Source organism: Heptranchias perlo, unplaced genomic scaffold (assembly GCF_035084215.1).
Source record: "Heptranchias perlo isolate sHepPer1 unplaced genomic scaffold, sHepPer1.hap1 HAP1_SCAFFOLD_411, whole genome shotgun sequence".
Taxonomy (NCBI): Eukaryota; Metazoa; Chordata; class Chondrichthyes; order Hexanchiformes; family Hexanchidae; genus Heptranchias; species Heptranchias perlo.
In genome coordinates this window covers 86,156-112,500 of record NW_027139423.1, presented here as the reverse complement: position 1 = coordinate 112,500, position 26,345 = coordinate 86,156, and the positions used below count along the sequence as shown (strand labels likewise).

The 26,345-nt window shown below is 43.6% G+C and overlaps 1 protein-coding gene across 1 annotated transcript in view; it reads right to left on the bottom strand.

The window, feature by feature from the left end:
• The window catches only part of LOC137312257 (nck-associated protein 1-like), a gene marked incomplete at both ends in the record, with an annotated part of 170,860 nt that overhangs the window by 77,581 nt on the left and 66,934 nt on the right, over window positions 1–26,345 (bottom strand). The window contains 4 exons of the mRNA XM_067978875.1: window positions 54–173; window positions 2,561–2,693; window positions 7,671–7,816; window positions 17,338–17,396. Coding sequence (XP_067834976.1) covers window positions 54–173; window positions 2,561–2,693; window positions 7,671–7,816; window positions 17,338–17,396 — 458 coding nt within the window. The remainder of the gene's footprint in view (window positions 1–53; window positions 174–2,560; window positions 2,694–7,670; window positions 7,817–17,337; window positions 17,397–26,345) is intronic.

Genomic DNA, 26,345 nt, shown 5'->3' with positions numbered 1-26,345 from the left:
CGCAGAATCACCGTCAGGGGAGCGAGAGACGGTTACCGATCTGCCTCACTCACCTTCTCACTGAGGTTCCGTTGCTCGAAGCACAGCTCGATCATACAGATGCTGGCGTGTTTGGTGATTTCATCCAGAAAATTGCTGCACAAGCCAACGCTTCGATTCTGGAGGACAGTGTACTGCATGGAAAGAGACAACACTCCCATCGGCAACTGCATCAAAGCAACAGGCCAGAGCCAGTGACAACCAGACAGATCCCCAATCGAATTCAGTGCTGATAGCCTGCGTTTCATGTGTGCCAGTGACACTGGCAAGAGGGAATTCCATCGAAGGCCAACGCAATGTTGGCTTTTATTGCTAGGGGGATAGAATATAAAAACAGGGAGGTATTGCTGCAGTTATATAATTGTAAACAATTTTACAACACCAAGTTATAGTCCAGCAATTTTATTTTAAATTTGCTGGACTATAACTTGGTGTTGTAAAATTGTTTACAATTGTCAACCCCAGTCCATCACCGGCATCTCCACATCGCAGTTAGATAAGGTATTGGTGAGACCGCACCTGGAATACTGCATACAGTTTTGGTGTCCACACTTAAGAAAAGACATACTTGCTCTCGAGGCAGTACAAAGAAGGTTAATCCTGGGGGTGAGGGGGTGGACATATGAGGAGAGGTTGAGTAGATTGGGACTCTACTCATTGGAGTTCAGAAGAATGAGAGGCGATCTTATTGAAACATATAAGATTGTGAAGGGGCTTGATCGGATGGATGCGGTAAGGATGTTCCCAAGGATGGGTGAAACTAGAACTAGGGGGCATAATCTTAGAATAAGGGGCTGCTCTTTCAAAACTGAGATGAGGAGAAACTTCTTCACTCAGAGGGTAGTAGGTCTGTGGAATTTGCTGCCCCAGGAAGCTACATCATTAAATAAATTTAAAACAGAAATAGACAGTTTCCTAGAAGTAAAGGGAATTAGGGGTTACGGGCAGCGGGCAGGAAATTGGACATGAATTTAGATTTGAGGTTAGGATCAGATCAGCCATGATCTTATTGAATGGCGGAGCAGGCTCGAGGGGCCGATTGGCCTACTCCTGCTCCTATTTCTTATGTTCTTATGTTCTTATACAATATGCATAGAGTTGCATAGAGGTCATGTTTAGAGCTGACATGGGCCTGTTTCTATATTCAACAAAGGACATAAGCCTGGCCCTTTCTTATAGGGTCGATTCTGCCCTCCAACCATATCCCTCAGAGACAGTTAGATGCCAGGATGAGAGGGTCATCGGTTGCTCTGGAAAGATCAGCTGTACTGATTTTGGTGACTGGGGGGAGTTGTAGAACACAGGATCACCCCGGTTCGAGGTTCAGTTCACTCAATGGGAGTCAGCACAGTTGTCCATATTTGAGATTAAATGTTGAGGGAGAGGAAACACACACAATTCTCAGAGATTAACTCCTAAAAAGTGGGACAGTGTCAAACACGGTAAGAGGTGGGATTGGGTGAACCAGGTGCATATTGTATAAGAACATAAGAACATAAGAAATAGGAGCAGGAGTAGGCCAATCGGCCCCTCAAGCCTGCTCCGCCATTTGAGAAGATCATGGCTGATCTGTGATCTAACTCCATATACCTGCCTTTGGCCCATATCCCTTAATACCTTTGGTTGCCATAAAGCTATCCATCTCAGATTTAAATTTAGCAATTGAGCTAGTATCAATTGCCGTTTGCGGAAGAGAGTTCCAAACTTCTACCACCCTTTCTGTGTAGAAATGTTTTCTAATCTCACTCCTGAAAGGTCTGGCTCTAATTTTTAGACTGTGCCCCCTACTCCTAGAATCCCCAACGAGCAGAAATAGTTTCTCTCTATCCACCCTATCCGTTCCCCTTAACATCTTATAAACTTCGATCTGATCACCCCTTAACCTTCGAAACTCCAGAGAATACAACCCCAATTTGTGTAATCTCTCCTCGTAACTTAACCCTTGAAGTCCGGGTATCATTCTAGTAAACCTACGCTGCACTCCCTCCAAGGCCATTATGTCCTTCCAAAGGTGCGGTGCCCAGAACTGCTCACAGTACTCCAGGTGCGGTCTAACCAGGGGGTTTTGTACAGCTGCAGCATAACTTCTGCCCCCTTGTACTCCAGTCCTCTCGATACAAAGGCCAGCATTCCATTAGCCTTATTGATTATTTTCTGCTCCTGTTCATGACACTTCAATGATCGATGTACCTGAACCCCTAAGTCCCTTTGGACATCCACTGTTTTTAACTTTTTACCATTTAGAAAGTACCCTGTTCTATCCTTTTTTGATCCAAAGTGGATGACCTCACATTTGTCTACATTGAATTCCATTTGCCACAGTTTTGCCCATTCACCTAATCTATCAATATCCCTTTGTAATTTTATGTTTCTATCCAGTGATTGGATTGTTGTGCAGGGTGGAGGCGATAACACAGCTCCTTCATTGAATCGCCTGGATTAAGAGAAACTACTTTGAAGTGAGCAAGTGTATCAGAAGCGAGCAGCACAGGTAGGTGGCACAGGCAGCCAAGGGACTCACCTCCTCAGGGCACATCTCATGGACACAGTTTGAGAAATGGGAGCAAATCAGCGGAAAGGCAATCAGGTACTGCAGCTGCGTGGGGTCCTCTGCGTTTTGCAAAAATATCTTCTCGAACAAACGTGGGTAGAAACTGCCACAAAAAGGAGGTACACGTGTCAGAACATGCAAGGGCCAATAACCCAGGAGGACATTGGGTGAGTCTACAATATCCACACTTAATTCACATGATCAGTCGCTCCAGTTAACAAGGATGATTATCGATCGATCTCACTCCTCATGTACAGAGACACATCTCAAAGGGCTGACTCATTGAGGACACCAACAAAGAGGGAGAAAGGGTAAGATGGAGATGGTTAGGGTCGGGGGCCAGTGGGGGGGAGTTACAAAGAGAGAGGTTTTAATGAGGTTTTGGAAAGCAGGAAGTGACAACAGGGAGGAAACGGTATTGGAGGGAGAGGAAGTTCAGGAGGACAGCAGAGAAATGCTTAATGAGTCAAGGAGTTTCAATTGGGGGCATGTGAAACTGTACCAGGTGAACAGGGCTCAGGTTATACTGTACCAGGTGAACAGGACTCAGGTTATACTGCACCAGGTGAACAGGGCTCAGGTTATACTGTACCAGGTGAACAGGACTCAGGTTATACTGTACCAGGTGAACAGGACTCAGGTTATACTGCACCAGGTGAACAGGGCTCAGGTTATACTGTACCAGGTGAACAGGACTCAGGTTATACTGTACCAGGTGAACAGGACTCAGGTTATACTGCACCAGGTGAACAGGGCTCAGGTTATACTGTACCAGGTGAACAGGACTCAGGTTATACTGCACCAGGTGAACAGGGCTCAGGTTATACTGTACCAGGTGAACAGGACTCAGGTTATACTGTACCAGGTGAACAGGGCTCAGGTTATACTGTACCAGTTGAACAGGACTCAGGTTATACTGTACCAGGTGAACAGGGCTCAGGTTATACTGTACCAGGTGAACAGGACTCAGGTTGTACTGTACCAGGTGAACAGGGCTCAGGTTATACTGCACCAGGTGAACAGGGCTCAGGTTATACTGTACCAGGTGAACAGGACTCAGGTTATACTGTACCAGGTGAACAGGACTCAGGTTATACTGCACCAGGTGAACAGGACTCAGGTTATACTGCACCAGGTGAACAGGGCTCAGGTTATACTGTACCAGGTGAACAGGACTCAGGTTATACTGCACCAGGTGAACAGGGCTCAGGTTATACTGTACCAGGTGAACAGGACTCAGGTTATACTGTACCAGGTGAACAGGGCTCAGGTTATACTGTACCAGGTGAACAGGGCTCAGGTTATACTGTACCAGGTGAACAGGACTCAGGTTATACTGTAGCAGGTGAACAGGGCACAGGTTGTACTGTACCAGGTGAACAGGACTCAGGTTATACTGTACCAGGTGAACAGGGCTCAGGTTATACTGTACCAGTTGAACAGGACTCAGGTTATACTGTACCAGGTGAACAGGGCTCAGGTTATACTGTACCAGGTGAACAGGACTCAGGTTGTACTGTACCAGGTGAACAGGGCTCAGGTTATACTGCACCAGGTGAACAGGGCTCAGGTTATACTGTACCAGGTGAACAGGACTCAGGTTATACTGTACCAGGTGAACAGGACTCAGGTTATACTGCACCAGGTGAACAGGACTCAGGTTATACTGCACCAGGTGAACAGGGCTCAGGTTATACTGTACCAGGTGAACAGGACTCAGGTTATACTGCACCAGGTGAACAGGGCTCAGGTTATACTGTACCAGGTGAACAGGACTCAGGTTATACTGTACCAGGTGAACAGGGCTCAGGTTATACTGTACCAGGTGAACAGGGCTCAGGTTATACTGTACCAGGTGAACAGGACTCAGGTTATACTGTAGCAGGTGAACAGGGCACAGGTTGTACTGTACCAGGTGAACAGGACTCAGGTTGTACTGTACCAGGTGAACAGGGCTCAGGTTATACTGTACCAGGTGAACAGGGCTCAGGTTATACTGTACCAGGTGAACAGGACTCAGGTTATACTGTACCAGGTGAACAGGGCTCAGGTTATACTGTACCAGGTGAACAGGACTCAGGTTATACTGTACCAGGTGAACAGGGCTCAGGTTATACTGTACCAGGTGAACAGGACTCAGGTTATACTGTACCAGGTGAACAGGGCTCAGGTTATACTGTACCAGGTGAACAGGACTCAGGTTATACTGTACCAGGTGAACAGGACTCAGGTTGTACTGTACCAGGTGAACAGGGCTCAGGTTATACTCTACCAGGTGAACAGGGCTCAGGTTATACTGTACCAGGTGAACAGGGCTCAGGTTATACTGTACCAGGTGAACAGGGCTCAGGTTATACTGTACCAGGTGAACAGGGCTCAGGTTGTACTGTACCAGGTGAACAGGGCTCAGGTTATACTGTACCAGGTGAACAGGACTCAGGTTATACTGTACCAGGTGAACAGGGCTCAGGTTATACTGTACCAGGTGAACAGGACTCAGGTTATACTGTACCAGGTGAACAGGACTCAGGTTATACTGTACCAGGTGAACAGGGGACAGGTTATACTGTACCAGGTGAACAGGACTCAGGTTATACTGTACCAGGTGAACAGGACTCAGGTTATACTGTACCAGGTGAACAGGACTCAGGTTATACTGTACCAGGTGAACAGGGCACAGGTTATACTGTACCAGGTGAACAGGGCTCAGGTTATACTGTACCAGGTGAACAGGACTCAGGTTATACTGTACCAGGTGAACAGGGCTCAGGTTATACTGTACCAGGTGAACAGGGCTCAGGTTATACTGTACCAGGTGACCAGGACTCAGGTTGTACTGTACCAGGTGAACAGGACTCAGGTTGTACTGTACCAGGTGAACAGGGCTCAGGTTATACTGTACCAGGTGAACAGGGCTCAGGTTATACTGTACCAGGTGAACAGGGCTCAGGTTATACTGTACCAGGTGACCAGGACTCAGGTTGTACTGTACCAGGTGAACAGGACTCAGGTTGTACTGTACCAGGTGAACAGGGCTCAGGTTATACTGTACCAGGTGAACAGGGCTCAGGTTATACTGTACCAGGTGAACAGGGCTCAGGTTATACTGTACCAGGTGAACAGGGCTCAGGTTATACTGTACCAGGTGAACAGGACTCAGGTTATACTGTACCAGGTGAACAGGGCTCAGGTTATACTGTACCAGGTGAACAGGGCTCAGGTTATACTGTACCAGGTGAACAGGGCTCAGGTTATACTGTACCAGGTGAACAGGACTCAGGTTATACTGTACCAGGTGAACAGGGCTCAGGTTATACTGTACCAGGTGAACAGGGCTCAGGTTATACTGTACCAGGTGAACAGGGCTCAGGTTATACTGTACCAGGTGAACAGGACTCTGGTTGTACTGTACCAGGTGAACAGGGCTCAGGTTATACTGTACCAGGTGAACAGGGCTCAGGTTATACTGTACCAGGTGAACAGGACTCAGGTTATACTGTACCAGGTGAACAGGACTCAGGTTATACTGTACCAGGTGAACAGGACTCCGGTTATACTGTACCAGGTGAACAGGGCTCAGGTTATACTGTACCAGGTGAACAGGGCTCAGGTTATACTGTACCAGGTGAACAGGACTCAGGTTGTACTGTACCAGGTGAACAGGGCTCAGGTTATACTGTACCAGGTGAACAGGACTCAGGTTATACTGTACCAGGTGAACAGGACTCAGGTTATACTGTACCAGGTGAACAGGGCTCAGGTTATACTGTACCAGGTGAACAGGACTCAGGTTATACTGTACCAGGTGAACAGGGCTCAGGTTATACTGTACCAGGTGAACAGGACTCAGGTTATACTCTACCAGGTGAACAGGACTCAGGTTATACTGTACCAGGTGAACAGGGCTCAGGTTATACTGTACCAGGTGAACAGGACTCAGGTTGTACTGTACCAGGTGAACAGGGCTCAGGTTATACTGTACCAGGTGAACAGGGCTCAGGTTATACTGTACCAGGTGAACAGGACTCAGGTTATACTGTACCAGGTGAACAGGGCTCAGGTTATACTGTACCAGGTGAACAGGGCTCAGGTTATACTGTACCAGGTGAACAGGACTCAGGTTATACTGTACCAGGTGAACAGGGCTCAGGTTATACTGTACCAGGTGAACAGGGCTCAGGTTATACTGTACCAGGTGAACAGGACTCAGGTTATACTGTACCAGGTGAACAGGACTCAGGTTATACTGTACCAGGTGAACAGGACTCAGGTTGTACTGTACCAGGTGAACAGGGCTCAGGTTATACTGTACCAGGTGAACAGGACTCAGGTTATACTGTACCAGGTGAACAGGGCTCAGGTTATACTGTACCAGGTGAACAGGGCTCAGGTTATACTGTACCAGGTGAACAGGGCTCAGGTTATACTGTACCAGGTGAACAGGGCTTGGGTAGCAACAGCCAATAATGCAAGAGAATCATGTTCTCAGGCCCTCCCTGCCTCCCATATCTCTTTGTCACCCCCTCCTGTCACTCCCTTACTCTCTGACCCCTCACCCTCTCATCTTTTCCCGTCATCCTTTCTCCTCTCTCTCTCCCTCTCTCTCTCAACACAGTTTCAGACATGCAATAGGCTTGATCTCACCCTCTCACTCTTTCTCCTTCCCTCTCTCTTCTCTCTCAGGCACAGGCACTCTTCATTAACCATTCGTTGGTTTCCAGTTTGGAAAAGATGAGCTTGATGGCCTGAGGTTGTATCCCTCAGTGGCCTGCTCCCGGTTTTATATCTCTGAACATTCCCATGTCAACCCTTCCCCTCACCCCTTCGGACAGCAAGATCTTCTCTCACTCAGGGCGTCCTAATTTTCTGTTCTGAAATCTCTGTGGCTGAGACAAGAGAACATCAGTAATGCAGCTGTAGCAAAATGTGTGGAAACCCTGCTCCATGCACTGCAGTAGGAAGAGCTAGAAGATGCCAGCTCCCTCTCGTTCTAGGGGCTAACACCGCGCAGGGAGCTCGGGCCCAGGGAGCAGGTTTACAGTCAGCAGTGTCTGTCTGTCTGAGTTTCTCCAGTACGAACCAGAAGGGGGTGAGGTCAGCTGTCTCCTCCATTAGGCCATCCAAACCGTCCAGCATCTTTGTGTGGAAGACAATGGTGTTCATCAGGGAGGCAATCTTCAGATTTTCTCGCAGAATCAGAGGTGTTTTGGCAACGCTTGTATAAGCCTGAAATAGAACAGTCAATTCGATATTACAAACAGAGTGAGGCACAGCATGATGTCCATAACTGCACCTGGTACGGATACAAGAGCAGTGTACCCCATCGTACCCCATCATATCCCATCATATCCCAACATCGAGCATCGTATCCCATCGTACCCCATCGTACCCCATCGTACCCCATCATATCCCATCATATCCCAACATCGAGCATCGTATCCCATCGTACCCCATCGTACCCCATCATATCCCATCATATCCCAACATCGAGCATCGTATCCCATCGTACCCCATCGTATCCCATCGTACCCCATCGTACCCCATCATATCCCAACATATCTCATCATATCCCATCATATCCCAACATAGAGCATCGTACCCCATCGTACCCCATCGTACCCCATCATATCCCATCATATCCCAACATATCTCATCATATCCCATCATATCCCAACATAGAGCATCGTACCCCATCGTACCCCATCGTACCCCATCGTACCCCATCATATCCCATCATATCCCAACATAGAGCATCGTATCCCATCGTACCCCATCATACCCTATCATATCCCAACATATCCCAACATAGAGCATCGTATCCCATCGTATCCCATCGTACCCCATCGTACCCCATCGTACCCCATCGTATCCCATCGTATCCCATCATATCCCATCATAGAGCATCATATCCCATCATATCCCATCATCGAGCATCGAATCCCATCATATCCCATCATATCCCAACATAGAGCATCATACTCTGATACAAGGGCAGTGTACTCTGTGATACCCAATCACCTCATCATATCCCATCATAGTGCATCGTATCCCATCGTATCCCATCGTATCCCATCATATCCCAACATAGAGCATCGTATCCCAACATAGAGCATCGTGTCCCATCATATCCCATCATATTCCATCATATCCCATCATCAAGCATCGTATCCCATCATATTCCATCATATCCCATCATCAAGCATCGTATCCCATCACATCCCATCATAGAGCATCATATCCCAACATAGTGCATCGTATCCCATCGTATCCCATCATATCCCATCACATCCCATCATATCCCATCCCATAGCATCATGTCCCATCACATCCCATCATAGAGCATCATATTCGAACATAGAGCATCGTATCCCATCGTATCCCATCATATCCCATCATAGAGCATCGTATCCCATCGTATCCCATGGTATCCCATCGTATCCCATCACATCCCATCATAGAGCATCATATCCCATCATAGAGCATCGTATCCCATCATATCCCATCATCGAGCATCGTATCCCATCATATCCCATCATCGAGCATCGTATCCCATCATATCCCATCATAGAGCATCGTATCCCATCATATCCCAACATAGAGCATCATATCCCATCATATCCCATCATCGAGCATCGTATCCCATCATATCCCAACATAGAGCATCGTATCCCATCATAGAGCATCGTATCCCATCACAGAGTATCATATCCCATCATAGAGCATCGTATCCCATCATATCCCATCATAGAGCATCGTATCCCATCACAGAGTATCATATCCCAACATAGAGCATCGTATCCCATCACAGAGCATCGTATACCCATCATATCCCATCAGAGAGCATCGTATCCCATCATAGAGCATCATATCCCATCAGAGAGCATCGTATCCCATCACAGAGTATCATATCCCAACAGAGAGCATCGTATCCCATCACAGAGCATCATATCCCATCATATCCCATCAGAGAGCATCGTATCCCATCATAGAGCATCATATCCCATCATATCCCATCAGAGAGCATCGTATCCCATCATAGAGCATCATATCCCATCATATCCCATCAGAGAGCATCGTATCCCATCATAGAGCATTGCATCCCATCACAGAGCATCGTATCCCATCATATCCCATCATATCTCATCGTTTCCCATCATAGAGCATCATAACCCATCATAGAGCATCGTATCCCATTGTATCCGATCATATCCCATCATAGAGCATCATATCCCATCATGGAGCATCAAATCCCATCGTATCCCATCGTATCCCATCATATCCCATCATATCCGATCGGATCCCATCGGATCCCATGGTATCCCATCGTATCACATCATATCCCATCATATCCCATCATATCCCATCATATCCGATCAAATCCCATCATATCCCATCATATCCCATCATATCCCATCATATCCGATCAAATCCCATCATATCCCATCATATCCCATCATATCCCACGATACACCTCCTCGTCACACGATACACCTCCTCGTCACACGATACACCTCCTCGTCCCACAATACACCTCCTCGTCACACGATACACCTCCTCGTCACACGACACACCTCCTCATCACACGATACACCTCCTCGTCACACGACACACCTCCTCATCACACGATACACCTCCTCGTCACATGACACACCTCCTCGTCACACAATACACCTCCTCGTCACACAATACACCTCCTCGTCACACGATACACCTCCTCGTCACACAATACACCTCCTCGTCACACAATACACCTCCTCGTCACACGACACACCTCCTCATCACACGATACACCTCCTCGTCACACGATACACCGCCTCGTCACACCATACACCTCCTCGTCACACGATACACCTCCTCGTCACATGACACACCTCCTCGTCACACGATACACCTCCTCGTCACACGACACACCTCCTCGTCACACGATACACCTCCTCGTCACACGACACACCTCCTCGTCACACGATACACCTCCTCGTCACACAATACACCTCCTCGTCACACGACACACCTCCTCGTCACACGATACACCTCCTCGTCACACGATACACCTCCTCGTCCCACAATACACCTCCTCGTCACACAATACACCTCCTCGTCACACAATACACCTCCTCGTCACACGATACACCTCCTCGTCACACAATACACCTCCTCGTCACACAATACACCTCCTCGTCACACGATACACCTCCTCGTCACACGATACACCTCCTCGTCACACGATACACCTCCTCGTCCCACAATACACCTCCTCGTCACACAATACACCTCCTCGTCACACAATACACCTCCTCGTCACACGATACACCTCCTCGTCACACAATACACCTCCTCGTCACACGATACACCTCCTCGTCACACGATACACCTCCTCGTCACACGATACACCTCCTCGTCACACGATACACCTCCTCGTCACACGATACACCTCCTCGTCACACGATACAACTCCTCGTCACACGATACACCTCCTCGTCACACGATACACCTCCTCGTCACACTATACACCTCCTCGTCACACGATACACCTCCTCGTCACACGATACACCTCCTCGTCACACGATACACCTCCTCGTCCCACAATACACCCCCTCGTCACACGATACACCCCCTCGTCACACGATACACCCCCTCGTCACACGATACACCCCCTCGTCACACGATACACCTCCTCGTCACACGATACACCTCCTCGTCACACGATACACCTCCTCGTCACACGATACACCTCCTCGTCACACGATACACCTCCTCGTCACACGAAACACCTCCTCGTCACACGATACACCTCCTCGTCACACGATACACCTCCTCGTCACACGATACACCTCCTCGTCACACGATACACCTCCTCGTCACACGATACACCTCCTCGTCACACAATACACCTCCTCCTCGTCACACAATACACCTCCTCGTCACACGATACACCTCCTCGTCACACGATATACCTCCTCGTCACACGATACACCTCCTCGTCACACGATATACCTCCTCGTCACACGATACACCTCCTCGTCACACGATACACCTCCTCGTCACACGATACACCTCCTCGTCACACGATACACCTCCTCGTCACACGATATACCTCCTCGTCACACGATACACCTCCTCGTCACACGATATACCTCCTCGTCACACGATACACCTCCTCGTCACACGATACACCTCCTCGTCACACGATACACCTCCTCGTCACACGATACACCTCCTCGTCACACGATACACCTCCTCGTCACACGATACACCTCCTCGTCACACGATACACCTCCTCGTCACACGATACACCTCCTCATCACACAATACACCTCCTCATCACACGATACACCTCCTCGTCACACGATACACCTCCTCGTCACACGATACACCTCCTCATCACACGATACACCTCCTCGTCCCACAATACACCTCCTCGTCACACGACACACCTCCTCATCACACGATACACCTCCTCGTCACACGACACACCTCCTCATCACACGATACACCTCCTCGTCACACGACACACCTCCTCGTCACACAATACACCTCCTCGTCACACAATACACCTCCTCGTCACACGATACACCTCCTCGTCACACAATACACCTCCTCGTCACACAATACACCTCCTCGTCACACGATACACCTCCTCGTCACACGATACACCTCCTCGTCACACGATACACCTCCTCGTCACACGATACACCTCCTCGTCACACAATACACCTCCTCGTCACACAATACACCTCCTCATCACACGATACACCTCCTCGTCCCACAATACACCTCCTCGTCACACGATACACCTCCTCGTCACACGACACACCTCCTCATCACACGATACACCTCCTCGTCACACGACACACCTCCTCGTCACACGATACACCTCCTCGTCACACGATACACCTCCTCGTCACACGATACACCTCCTCGTCCCACAATACACCTCCTCGTCACACGATACACCTCCTCGTCACACAATACACCTCCTCGTCACACGATACACCTCCTCGTCACACGATACACCTCCTCGTCACACGATACACCTCCTCGTCACACGATACAACTCCTCGTCACACGATACACCTCCTCGTCACACGATACACCTCCTCGTCACACGATACACCTCCTCGTCACACGATACACCTCCTCGTCACACGATACACCTCCTCGTCACACGATACACCTCCTCGTCCCACAATACACCTCCTCCTCACACGATACATCTCCTCGTCACACGATACACCTCCTCGTCACACGATACACCTCCTCGTCACACGATACACCTCCTCGTCACACAATACACCTCCTCGTCACACGATACACCTCCTCGTCACACCATACACCTCCTCGTCACACAATACACCTCCTCATCACACAATACACCTCCTCGTCACACCATACACCTCCTCCTCACACGATACACCTCCTCGTCACACCATACACCTCCTCGTCACACAATACACCTCCTCATCACACAATACACCTCCTCGTCCCACAATACACCTCCTCCTCACACGATACATCTCCTCGTCACACGATACACCTCCTCGTCACACGATACACCTCCTCGTCACACGATACACCTCCTCGTCACACAATACACCTCCTCGTCACACAATACACCTCCTCGTCACACGATACACCTCCTCGTCACACGATACACCTCCTCGTCACACGATACACCTCCTCGTCACACGATACACCTCCTCGTCACACGATACACCTCCTCGTCACACTATACACCTCCTCGTCACACGATACACCTCCTCGTCACACGATACACCTCCTCGTCACACGATACACCTCCTCGTCACACGATACACCTCCTCGTCACACGATACACCTCCTCGTCACACGATACACCTCCTCGTCACACGATACACCTCCTCGTCACACGATACACCTCCTCCTCACACGATACACCTCCTCGTCACACGATACACCTCCTCGTCACACGATACACCTCCTCCTCACACGATACACCTCCTCCTCACACGATACACCTCCTCGTCACACGATACACCTCCTCGTCACACGATACACCTCCTCCTCACACGATACACCTCCTCCTCACACGATACACCTCCTCGTCACACGATACACCTCCTCGTCACACAATACACCTCCTCATCACACTATACACCTCCTCGTCACACGATACACCTCCTCGTCACACGATACACCTCCTCGTCACACGATACACCTCCTCGTCACACAATACACCTCCTCGTCACACAATACACCTCCTCGTCACACCATACACCTCCTCGTCACACGATACACCTCCTCGTCACACGATACACCTCCTCGTCACACGATACACCTCCTCGTCACACGATACACCTCCTCGTCACACGATACACCTCCTCGTCACACGATACACCTCCTCGTCACACGATACACCTCCTCGTCACACGATACACCTCCTCGTCACACGATACACCTCCTCGTCACACGATACACCACCTCGTCACACGATACACCTCCTCGTCACACGATACACCTCCTCGTCACACGATACACCTCCTCGTCACACCATACACCTCCTCGTCACACCATACACCTCCTCGTCACACAATACACCTCCTCGTCACACGATACACCTCCTCGTCACACGATACACCTCCTCATCACACGATACACCTCCTCGTCACACGATACACCTCCTCGTCACACGATACACCTCCTCGTCACACCATACACCTCCTCGTCACACGATACACCTCCTCGTCACACGATACACCTCCTCGTCACACGATACACCTCCTCGTCACACGATACACCTCCTCGTCACACGATACACCTCCTCGTCACACGATACACCTCCTCGTCACACGATACACCTCCTCGTCACACGATACACCTCCTCGTCATACGATACACCTCCTCGTCACACAATACACCTCCTCATCACACAATACACCTCCTCGTCACACGATACACCTCCTCCTCACACGATACACCTCCTCGTCACACAATACACCTCCTCGTCACACGATACACCTCCTCTTCACACAATACACCTCCTCGTCACACAATACACCTCCTCATCACACGATACACCTCCTCGTCACACGATACACCTCCTCGTCACACGATACACCTCCTCGTCACACGATACACCTCCTCATCATACGATACACCTCCTCGTCACACGATACACCTCCTCGTCACACGATACACCTCCTCGTCACACGATACACCTCCTCATCACACGATACACCTCCTCGTCACACAATACACCTCCTCGTCACACAATACACCTCCTCGTCACACGATACACCTCCTCGTCACACGATACACCTCCTCGTCAGACGATACACCTCCTCGTCACACGATACACCTCCTCGTCACACGATACACCTCCTCGTCAAACAATACACCTCCTCGTCACACGATACACCTCCTCGTCACACGATACACCTCCTCGTCACACGATACACCTCCTCGTCACACGATACACCTCCTCGTCACACTATACACCTCCTCGTCACACGACACACCTCCTCGTCACACGATACACCTCCTCGTCACACGATACACCTCCTCGTCACACAATACACCTCCTCGTCACACGATACACCTCCTCGTCACACGATACACCTCCTCGTCACACGATACACCTCCTCGTCACACGATACACCTCCTCGTCACACGATACACCTCCTCGTCACACTATACACCTCCTCGTCACACGATACACCTCCTCGTCACACGATACACCTCCTCGTCACACGATACACCTCCTCGTCACACGATACACCTCCTCGTCACACGATACACCTCCTCGTCACACAATACACCTCCTCGTCACACGATACACCTCCTCCTCACACGATACACCTCCTCGTCACACGATACACCTCCTCGTCACACGATACACCTCCTCGTCACACAATACACCTCCTCGTCACACCATACACCTCCTCGTCACACAATACACCTCCTCATCACACTATACACCTCCTCGTCACACGATACACCTCCTCGTCACACGATACACCTCCTCGTCACACGATACACCTCCTCGTCACACAATACACCTCCTCGTCACACAATACACCTCCTCATCACACTATACACCTCCTCGTCACACAATACACCTCCTCGTCACACGATACACCTCCTCGTCACACGATACACCTCCTCGTCACACGATACACCTCCTCGTCACGCGATACACCTCCTCGTCACACGATACACCTCCTCGTCACGCGATACACCTCCTCGTCACACGATACACCTCCTCGTCACACGATACACCTCCTCGTCACACGATACACCTCCTCGTCACACGATGCACCTCCTCGTCACACGATACACCTCCTCGTCACACGATACACCTCCTCGTCACACGATACACCTCCTCGTCACACGATACACCTCCTCGTCACACTATACACCCCCTCGTCACACGATACACCCCCTCGTCACACGATACACCCCCTCGTCACACGATACACCTCCTCGTCACACGATACACCCCCTCGTCACACGATACACCTCCTCGTCACACGATACACCCCCTCGTCACACGATACACCCCCTCGTCACACGATACACCTCCTCGTCACACGATACACCTCCTCGTCACACGATACACCTCCTCGTCACACTATACACCTCCTCGTCACACAATACACCTCCTCGTCACACGATACACCTCCTCGTCACAAAATACACCTTCTCGTCACACGATACACCTCCTCGTCACACGATACACCTCCTCGTCACACGATACACCTCCTCGTCACACGATACACCTCCTCGTCACACGATACACCTCCTCGTCACACGATACACCTCCTCGTCACACGATACACCTCCTCGTCACACGATACACCTCCTCGTCACACGATACACCTCCTCGTCACACGATACACCTTCTCGTCACACGATACACCTCCTCGTCACACGATACACCTCCTCGTCACACGATACACCTCCTCGTCACACGATACACCTCCTCGTCACACGATACACCTCCTCGTCACACGATACACCTCCTCGTCACACAATACACCTCCTCGTCACACGATACACCTCCTCGTCACACGATACACCTCCTCGTCACACGATACACCTCCTCGTCACACGATACACCTCCTCGTCACACGATACACCTCCTCGTCACACGATACACCTCCTCGTCACACGATACACCTCCTCGTCACACGACACACCTCCTCGTCACACGATACACCTCCTCATCACACTATACACCTCCTCGTCACACGATACACCTCCTCGTCACACGACACACGTCCTCGTCACACGATACACCTCCTCGTCCCACGATACACCTCCTCGTCACACGATACACCTCCTCGTCACACGATACACCTCCTCGTCACACGATACACCTCCTCGTCACACTATACACCTCCTCGTCACACGATACACCTCCTCGTCACACGACACACCTCCTCGTCACACTATACACCTCCTCGTCACACGATACACCTCCTCGTCACACGATACACCTCCTCGTCACACGATACACCTCCTCACACGATACACCCCCTCGTCACACGATACACCTCCTCCTCACACGATACACCTCCTCGTCACACGATACACCTCCTCGTCACACGATACACCTCCTCGTCACACAATACACCTCCTTGTCACACGATACACCGCCTCGTCCCTCAATACACCTCCTCGTCCCTCAATACACCTCCTCGTCCCTCAATACACCGTCAGGAACCACGGTGTAAATGTTGTACATTAATTGCAGCAATATAACTTAATACCTGGAGACGGAACCAATCGAGTCGCAGTCCTCGGAAATTAAATGGCTCCTGATTGGAAACTAAAAACAAAAAACAGATGCGAAATTCAAAGATCAGGGCAGAGAGTGTCTGTTAAATACTGTGGATTGATATGAAGAGAGAGAGTGTCTGTTAAATACTGTAGATTGATATAGAGAGAGAGTGTCTGTTAAATACTGTAGATTGATATATAGAGAGAGAGTGTCTGTTAAATACTGTAGATTGATATATGGAGAGAGAGTCTGTTAAATACTGTAGATTGATATGTAGAGAGAGAGTGTCTGTTAAATACTGTAGATTGATATATGGAGAGAGTGTCTGTTAAATACTGTAGATTGATATATAGAGAGAGAGTGTCTGTTAAATACTGTAGATTGATATATAGAGAGAGTGTCTGTTAAATACTGTAGATTGATATATAGAGAGAGAGTGTCTGTTAAATACTGTAGATTGATATATGGAGAGAGTGTCTGTTAAATACTGTAGATTGATATATAGAGAGAGTGTCTGTTAAATACTGTAGATTGATATATCGAGAGAGAGTGTCTGTTAAATACTGTAGATTGATATATAGAGAGAGTGTCTGTTAAATACTGTAGATTGATATATAGAGAGAGTGTCTGTTAAATACTGTAGATTGATATATCGAGAGAGTGTCTGTTAAATACTGTAGATTGATATATAGAGAGAGTGTCTGTTAAATACTGTAGATTGATATATAGAGAGAGTGTCTGTTAAATACTGTAGATTGATATATAGAGAGAGAGTCTGTTAAATACTGTAGATTGATATATAGAGAGAGTGTCTGTTAAATACTGTAGATTGATATGTAGAGAGAGAGTGTCTGTTAAATACTGTAGATTGATATACAGAGAGAGAGTGTCTGTTAAATACTGTAGATTGATATATAGAGAGAGTGTCTGTTAAATACTGTAGATTGATATGTAGAGAGAGAGTGTCTGTTAAATACTGTAGATTGATATATGGAGAGAGTGTCTGTTAAATACTGTAGATTGATATATAGAGAGAGAGTGTCTGTTAAATACTGTAGATTGATATATGGAGAGAGTGTCTGTTAAATACTGTAGATTGATATATAGAGTGTCTGTTAAATACTGTAGATTGATATATAGAGAGAGTGTCTGTTAAATACTGTAGATTGATATGTAGAGAGAGAGTGTCTGTTAAATACTGTAGATTGATATATAGAGAGAGTGTCTGTTAAATACTGTAGATTGATATATAGAGAGAGAGTGTCTGTTAAATACTGTAGATTGATATATAGAGAGTCTGTTAAATACTGTAGATTGATATATAGAGAGAGAGTCTGTTAAATACTGTAGATTGATATATAGAGAGAGTGTCTGTTAAATACTGTAGATTGATATGTAGAGAGAGAGTGTCTGTTAAATACTGTAGATTGATATACAGAGAGAGAGTGTCTGTTAAATACTGTAGATTGATATATATAGAGAGAGTGTCTGTTAAATACTGTAGATTGATATATAGAGAGAGAGTCTGTTAAATACTGTAGATTGATATATAGAGAGAGAGTCTGTTAAATACTGTAGATTGATATATAGAGAGAGTGTCTGTTAAATACTGTAGATTGATATGTAGAGAGAGAGTGTCTGTTAAATACTGTAGATTGATATATGGAGAGAGTGTCTGTTAAATACTGTAGATTGATATTTAGAGAGAGAGTGTCTGTTAAATACTGTAGATTGATATATAGAGAGAGAGTGTCTGTTAAATACTGTAGATTGATATATATAGAGAGAGAGTCTGGTAAATACTGTCGTTTGATAGAGAGAGAGAGTGTCTGTTAAATACTGCAGATTGATATATAGAGAGAGAGTGTCTGTTAAATACTGCAGATTGATATATAGAGAGAGTGTCTGTTAAATACTGTAGATTGATATATAGAGAGAGAGAGTCTGTTAAATACTGTAGATTGATATATAGAGAGAGTGTCTGTTTAATACTGTAGATTGATATATAGAGAGAGTGTCTGTTAAATACTGTAGATTGATATGTAGAGAGAGAGTGTCTGTTAAATACTGTAGATTGATATATAGAGAGAGAGTGTCTGTTAAATACTGTAGATTGATATATAGAGAGAGAGTGTCTGTTAAATACTGTAGATTGATATATAGAGAGAGTGTCTGTTAAATACTGTAGATTGATATATAGAGAGAGTGTCTGTTAAATACTGTCGATTGATAAATGGAGAGAGTGTCTGTTAAATACTGTAGATTGATATATCGATAGAGAGTGTCTGTTAAATACTGTAGATTGATATATAGAGAGAGTGTCTGTTAAATACTGTAGATTGATATATAGAGAGAGTGTCTGTTAAATACTGTAGATTGATATATAGAGAGAGAGTGTCTGTTAAATACTGTAGATTGATATACAGAGAGAGTGTCTGTTAAATACTGTAGATTGATAGAAAGAGAGAGTGTCTGTTAAATACTGTCGATTGATATATAGAGAGAGTGTCTGTTAAATACTGTAGATTGAAATATAGAGAGAGTGTCTGTTAAATACTGCAGATTGATATATAGAGAGAGTGTCTGTTAAATACTGTAGATTGATATATAGAGAGAGTGTCTGTTAAATACTGTCGATTGATATATAGAGAGAGTGTCTGTTAAATACTGTAGTTTGATATATAGAGAGAGAGTCTGTTAAATACTGTAGATTGATATATATAGAGAGAGTGTCTGTTAAATACTGTAGATTGATATATAGAGAGAGTGTCTGTTAAATACTGTAGATTGATCTATAGAGAGAGAGTCTGTTAAATACTGTAGATTGATATATATAGAGAGAGTGTCTGTTAAATACTGTAGATTGATATATATGGAGAGAGTGTCTGTTAAATACTGTAGATTGATATCGAGAGAGAGTGTCTGTTAAATACTGTAGATTGATATATATAGAGAGAGTGTCTGTTAAATACTGTGGATTGATATATAGAGAGAGTGTCTGTTAAATACTGTAGTTTGATATATAGAGAGAGAGTCTGTTAAATACTGTAGATTGATATATGGAGAGAGTGTCTGTTAAATACTGTAGATTGATAGAAAGAGAGAGTGTCTGTTAAATACTGTAGATTGATATATAGAGAGAGAGTGTCTGTTAAATACTGTAGATTGATATATAGAGAGAGAGTGTCTGTTAAATACTGTAGATTGATATATCGAGAGAGTGTCTGTTAAATACTGTAGATTGATAGAAAGAGAGAGTGTCTGTTAAATACTGTAGATTGATATATAGAGAGAGAGTGTCTGTTAAATACTGTAGATTGATATATAGAGAGAGAGTGTCTGTTAAATACTGTAGATTGATATATAGAGAGAGAGTCTGTTAAATACTGTAGATTGATATATGTAGAGAGAGTGTCTGTTAAATACTGTAGTTTGATATATAGAGAGAGAGTGTCTGTTAAATACTGTAGATTGATATATAGAGAGAGAGAGTGTCTGTTAAATACTGTAGATTGATATATAGAGAGAGTGTCTGTTAAATACTGTAGATTGATATACAGAGAGAGTGTCTGTTAAATACTGTAGATTGATATATAGAGAGAGAGTCTGTTAAATACTGTAGATTGATATATAGAGAGAGTGTCTGTTAAATACTGTAGATTGATATATAGAGAGAGTGTCTGTTAAATACTGTAGATTGATATATAGAGAGAGAGTGTCTGTTAAATACTGTAGATTGATATATAGAGAGAGAGTGTCTGTTAAATACTGTAGATTGATATATAGAGAGAGAGAGTGTCTGTTAAATACTGTAGATTGATATATAGAGAGAGTGTCTGTTAAATACTGTAGATTGATATATGTAGAGAGAGTGTCTGTTAAATACTGTAGATTGATATATAGAGAGAGTGTCTGTTAAATACTGTAGATTGATATATAGAGAGAGAGAGTGTCTGTTAAATACTGTAGATTGATATATAGAGAGAGTGTCTGTTAAATACTGTAGATTGATATATGTAGAGAGAGTGTCTGTTAAATACTGTAGATTGATATATAGAGAGAGTGTCTGTTAAATACTGTAGATTGATATATAGAGAGAGAGTGTCTGTTAAATACTGTAGATTGATAGATAGAGAGAGTGTCTGTTAAATACTGTAGATTGATATATAGAGAGAGTGTCTGTTAAATACTGTAGATTGATATATGTAGAGAGAGTGTCTGTTAAATACTGTAGATTGATATATAGAGAGAGTGTCTGTTAAATACTGTAGATTGATATACAGAGAGAGAGTGTCTGTTAAATACTGTAGATTGATATATGGAGTGTCTGTTAAATACTGTAGATTGATATATAGAGAGAGTGACTGTTAAATACTGCAGATTGATATATAGAGAGAGAGTGTCTGTTAAATACTGTAGATTGATATATAGAGAGAGAGTCTGTTAAATACTGTAGATTGATATATAGAGAGAGAGTCTGTTAAATACTGTAGATTGATATATAGAGAGAGTGTCTGTTAAATACTGTAGATTGATATGTAGAGAGAGAGTGTCTGTTAAATACTGTAGATTGATATACAGAGAGAGAGTGTCTGTTAAATACTGTAGATTGATATATAGAGAGAGAGTGTCTGTTAAATACTGTAGATTGATATATAGAGAGAGAGTCTGTTAAATACTGTAGATTGATATATAGAGAGAGAGTCTGTTAAATACTGTAGATTGATATATAGAGAGAGTGTCTGTTAAATACTGTAGATTGATATGTAGAGAGAGAGTGTCTGTTAAATACTGTAGATTGATATATGGAGAGAGTGTGTGTTAAATACTGTAGATTGATATATAGAGAGAGAGTGTCTGTTAAATACTGTAGATTGATATATAGAGAGAGAGTGTCTGTTAAATACTGTAGATTGATATATATAGAGAGAGAGTCTGGTAAATACTGTCGTTTGATATAGAGAGAGAGTGTCTGTTAAATACTGCAGATTGATATATAGAGAGAGAGTGTCTGTTAAATACTGCAGATTGATATATAGAGAGAGTGTCTGTTAAATACTGTAGATTGATATATATAGAGAGAGAGTCTGTTAAATACTGTAGATTGATATATAGAGAGAGTGTCTGTTTAATACTGTAGATTGATATATAGAGAGAGTGTCTGTTAAATACTGTAGATTGATATGTAGAGAGAGAGTGTCTGTTAAATACTGTAGATTGATATATAGAGAGAGAGTGTCTGTTAAATACTGTAGATTGATATATAGAGAGAGAGTGTCTGTTAAATACTGTAGATTGATATATAGAGAGAGTGTCTGTTAAATACTGTAGATTGATATATAGAGAGAGTGTCTGTTAAATACTGTAGATTGATATATAGAGAGAGTGTCTGTTAAATACTGTCGATTGATATATGGAGAGAGTGTCTGTTAAATACTGTAGATTGATATAGAGAGAGAGTGTCTGTTAAATACTGTAGATTGATATATAGAGAGAGTGTCTGTTAAATACTGTAGATTGATATATAGAGAGAGTGTCTGTTAAATACTGTAGATTGATATATCGAGAGAGTGTCTGTTAAATACTGTAGATTGATATATAGAGAGAGTGTCTGTTAAATACTGTAGATTGATATATCGAGAGAGAGTGTCTGTTAAATACTGTAGATTGATATATAGAGAGAGTGTCTGTTAAATACTGTAGATTGATATATAGAGAGAGTGTCTGTTAAATACTGTAGATTGATATATAGAGAGAGAGTGTCTGTTAAATACTGTAGATTGATATACAGAGAGAGTGTCTGTTAAATACTGTAGATTGATATATAGAGAGAGTGACTGTTAAATACTGGAGATTGATATATAGAGAGAGTGTCTGTTAAATACTGTAGATTGATATATAGAGAGAGTGTCTGTTAAATACTGCAGATTGATATATAGAGAGAGTGTCTGTTAAATACTGCAGATTGATATATAGAGAGAGTGTCTGTTAAATACTGTCGATTGATATATAGAGAGAGTGTCTGTTAAATACTGTAGTTTGATATATAGAGAGAGAGTCTGTTAAATACTGTAGATTGATATATATAGAGAGAGTGTCTGTTAAATACTGTAGATTGATATATATAGAGAGAGTGTCTGTTAAATACTGTAGATTGATATATAGAGAGAGTGTCTGTTAAATACTGTAGATTGATACATAGAGAGAGTGTCTGTTAAATACTGTAGATTGATCTATAGAGAGAGAGTCTGTTAAATACTGTAGATTGATATATATAGAGAGAGTGTCTGTTAAATACTGTAGATTGATATATATAGAGAGAGTGTCTGTTAAATACTGTAGATTGATATCGAGAGAGAGTGTCTGTTAAATACTGTAGATTGATATATATAGAGAGAGTGTCTGTTAAATACTGTGGATTGATATATAGAGAGAGTGTCTGTTAAATACTGTAGTTTGATATATAGAGAGAGAGTCTGTTAAATACTGTAGATTGATATATGGAGAGAGTGTCTGTTAAATACTGTAGATTGATAGAAAGAGAGAGTGTCTGTTAAATACTGCAGATTGATATATAGAGAGAGAGTGTCTGTTAAATACTGTAGATTGATATATAGAGAGAGAGTGTCTGTTAAATACTGTAGATTGATATATCGAGAGAGTGTCTGTTAAATACTGTAGATTGATAGAAAGAGAGAGTGTCTGTTAAATACTGTAGATTGATATATAGAGAGAGAGTGTCTGTTAAATACTGTAGATTGATATATAGAGAGAGAGTCTGTGAAATACTGTAGATTGATATATGTAGAGAGAGTGTCTGTTAAATACTGTAGTTTGATATATAGAGAGAGAGTGTCTGTTAAATACTGTAGATTGATATATAGAGAGAGAGAGTGTCTGTTAAATACTGTAGATTGATATATAGAGAGAGTGTCTGTTAAATACTGTAGATTGATATACAGAGAGAGTGTCTGTTAAATACTGTAGATTGATATATAGAGAGAGAGTCTGTTAAATACTGTAGATTGATATATAGAGAGAGTGTCTGTTAAATACTGTAGATTGATATATAGAGAGAGTGTCTGTTAAATACTGTAGATTGATATATAGAGAGAGAGTGTCTGTTAAATACTGTAGATTGATATATATAGAGAGAGTGTCTGTTAAATACTGTAGATTGATATATGTAGAGAGAGTGTCTGTTAAATACTGTAGATTGATATATAGAGAGAGTGTCTGTTAAATACTGTAGATTGATATATAGAGAGAGAGTGTCTGTTAAATACTGTAGATTGATAGATAGAGAGAGTGTCTGTTAAATACTGTAGATTGATATATAGAGAGAGTGTCTGTTAAATACTGTAGATTGATATATGTAGAGAGAGTGTCTGTTAAATACTGTAGATTGATATATAGAGAGAGTGTCTGTTAAATACTGTAGATTGATATACAGAGAGAGAGTGTCTGTTAAATACTGTAGATTGATATATAGAGTGTCTGTTAAATACTGTAGATTGATATATAGAGAGAGAGTGTCTGTTAAATACTGTAGATTGATATATAGAGAGAGTGTCTGTTAAATACTGTAGATTGATATATATAGAGAGAGTGACTGTTAAATACTGTAGATTGATATATAGAGAGAGTGTCTGTTAAATACTGTAGATTGATATAGAGAGAGAGTGTCTGTTAAATACTGTAGATTGATATATAGAGAGAGTGTCTGTTAAATACTGTAGATTGATATATATAGAGAGAGTGACTGTTAAATACTGTAGATTGATATATAGAGAGAGTGTCTGTTAAATACTGTAGATTGATATAGAGAGAGAGTGTCTGTTAAATACTGTAGATTGATATATATAGAGAGTGTCTGTTAAATACTGTAGATTGATATAGAGAGAGTGTCTGTTAAATACTGTAGATTGATATATAGAGAGAGAGTCTGTTAAATACTGTAGATTGATATATAGAGAGAGAGTCTGTTAAATACTGTAGATTGATATACAGAGAGAGAGTGTCTGTTAAATACTGTAGATTGATATATAGAGAGTGAGTGTCTGTTAAATACTGTAGATTGATATATAGAGAGAGTGTCTGTTAAAAACTGTAGATTGATATATAGAGAGAGTGTCTGTTAAATACTATAGATTGATATATAGAGAGAGAGTCTGTTAAATACTGTAGATTGATATATAGAGAGTGAGTGTCTGTTAAATACTGTAGATTGATATATAGAGAGAGTGTCTGTTAAATACTGTAGATTGATATATAGAGAGAGTGTCTGTTAAATACTGTAGATTGATATATGGAGAGAGTGTCTGTTAAATACTGTAGATTGATATATAGAGAGAGTGACTGTTAAATACTGTAGATTGATATATAGAGAGAGAGTCTGTTAAATACTGTAGATTGATATACAGAGAGAGAGTGTCTGTTAAATACTGTAGATTGATATATAGAGAGAGTGTCTGTTAAATACTGTAGATTGATATATAGAGAGTGAGTGTCTGTTAAATACTGTAGATTGATATATAGAGAGAGTGTCTGTTAAATACTGTAGATTGATATATAGAGAGAGTGTCTGTTAAATACTATAGATTGATATATAGAGAGAGAGTCTGTTAAATACTGTAGATTGATATATAGAGAGTGAGTGTCTGTTAAATACTGTAGATTGATATATAGAGAGAGTGTCTGTTAAATACTGTAGATTGATATATAGAGAGAGTGTCTGTTAAATACTGTAGATTGATATATGGAGAGAGTGTCTGTTAAATACTGTAGATTGATATATAGAGAGAGTGACTGTTAAATACTGTAGATTGATAGAGAGAGAGAGTGTCTGTTCAATACTGTAGATTGATATATGGAGAGAGAGTCTGTTAAATACTGTAGATTGATATATAGAGAGAGTGACTGTTAAATACTGTAGATTGATATATAGAGAGAGAGTGTCTGTTAAATACTGTAGATTGATATATAGAGAGAGTGTCT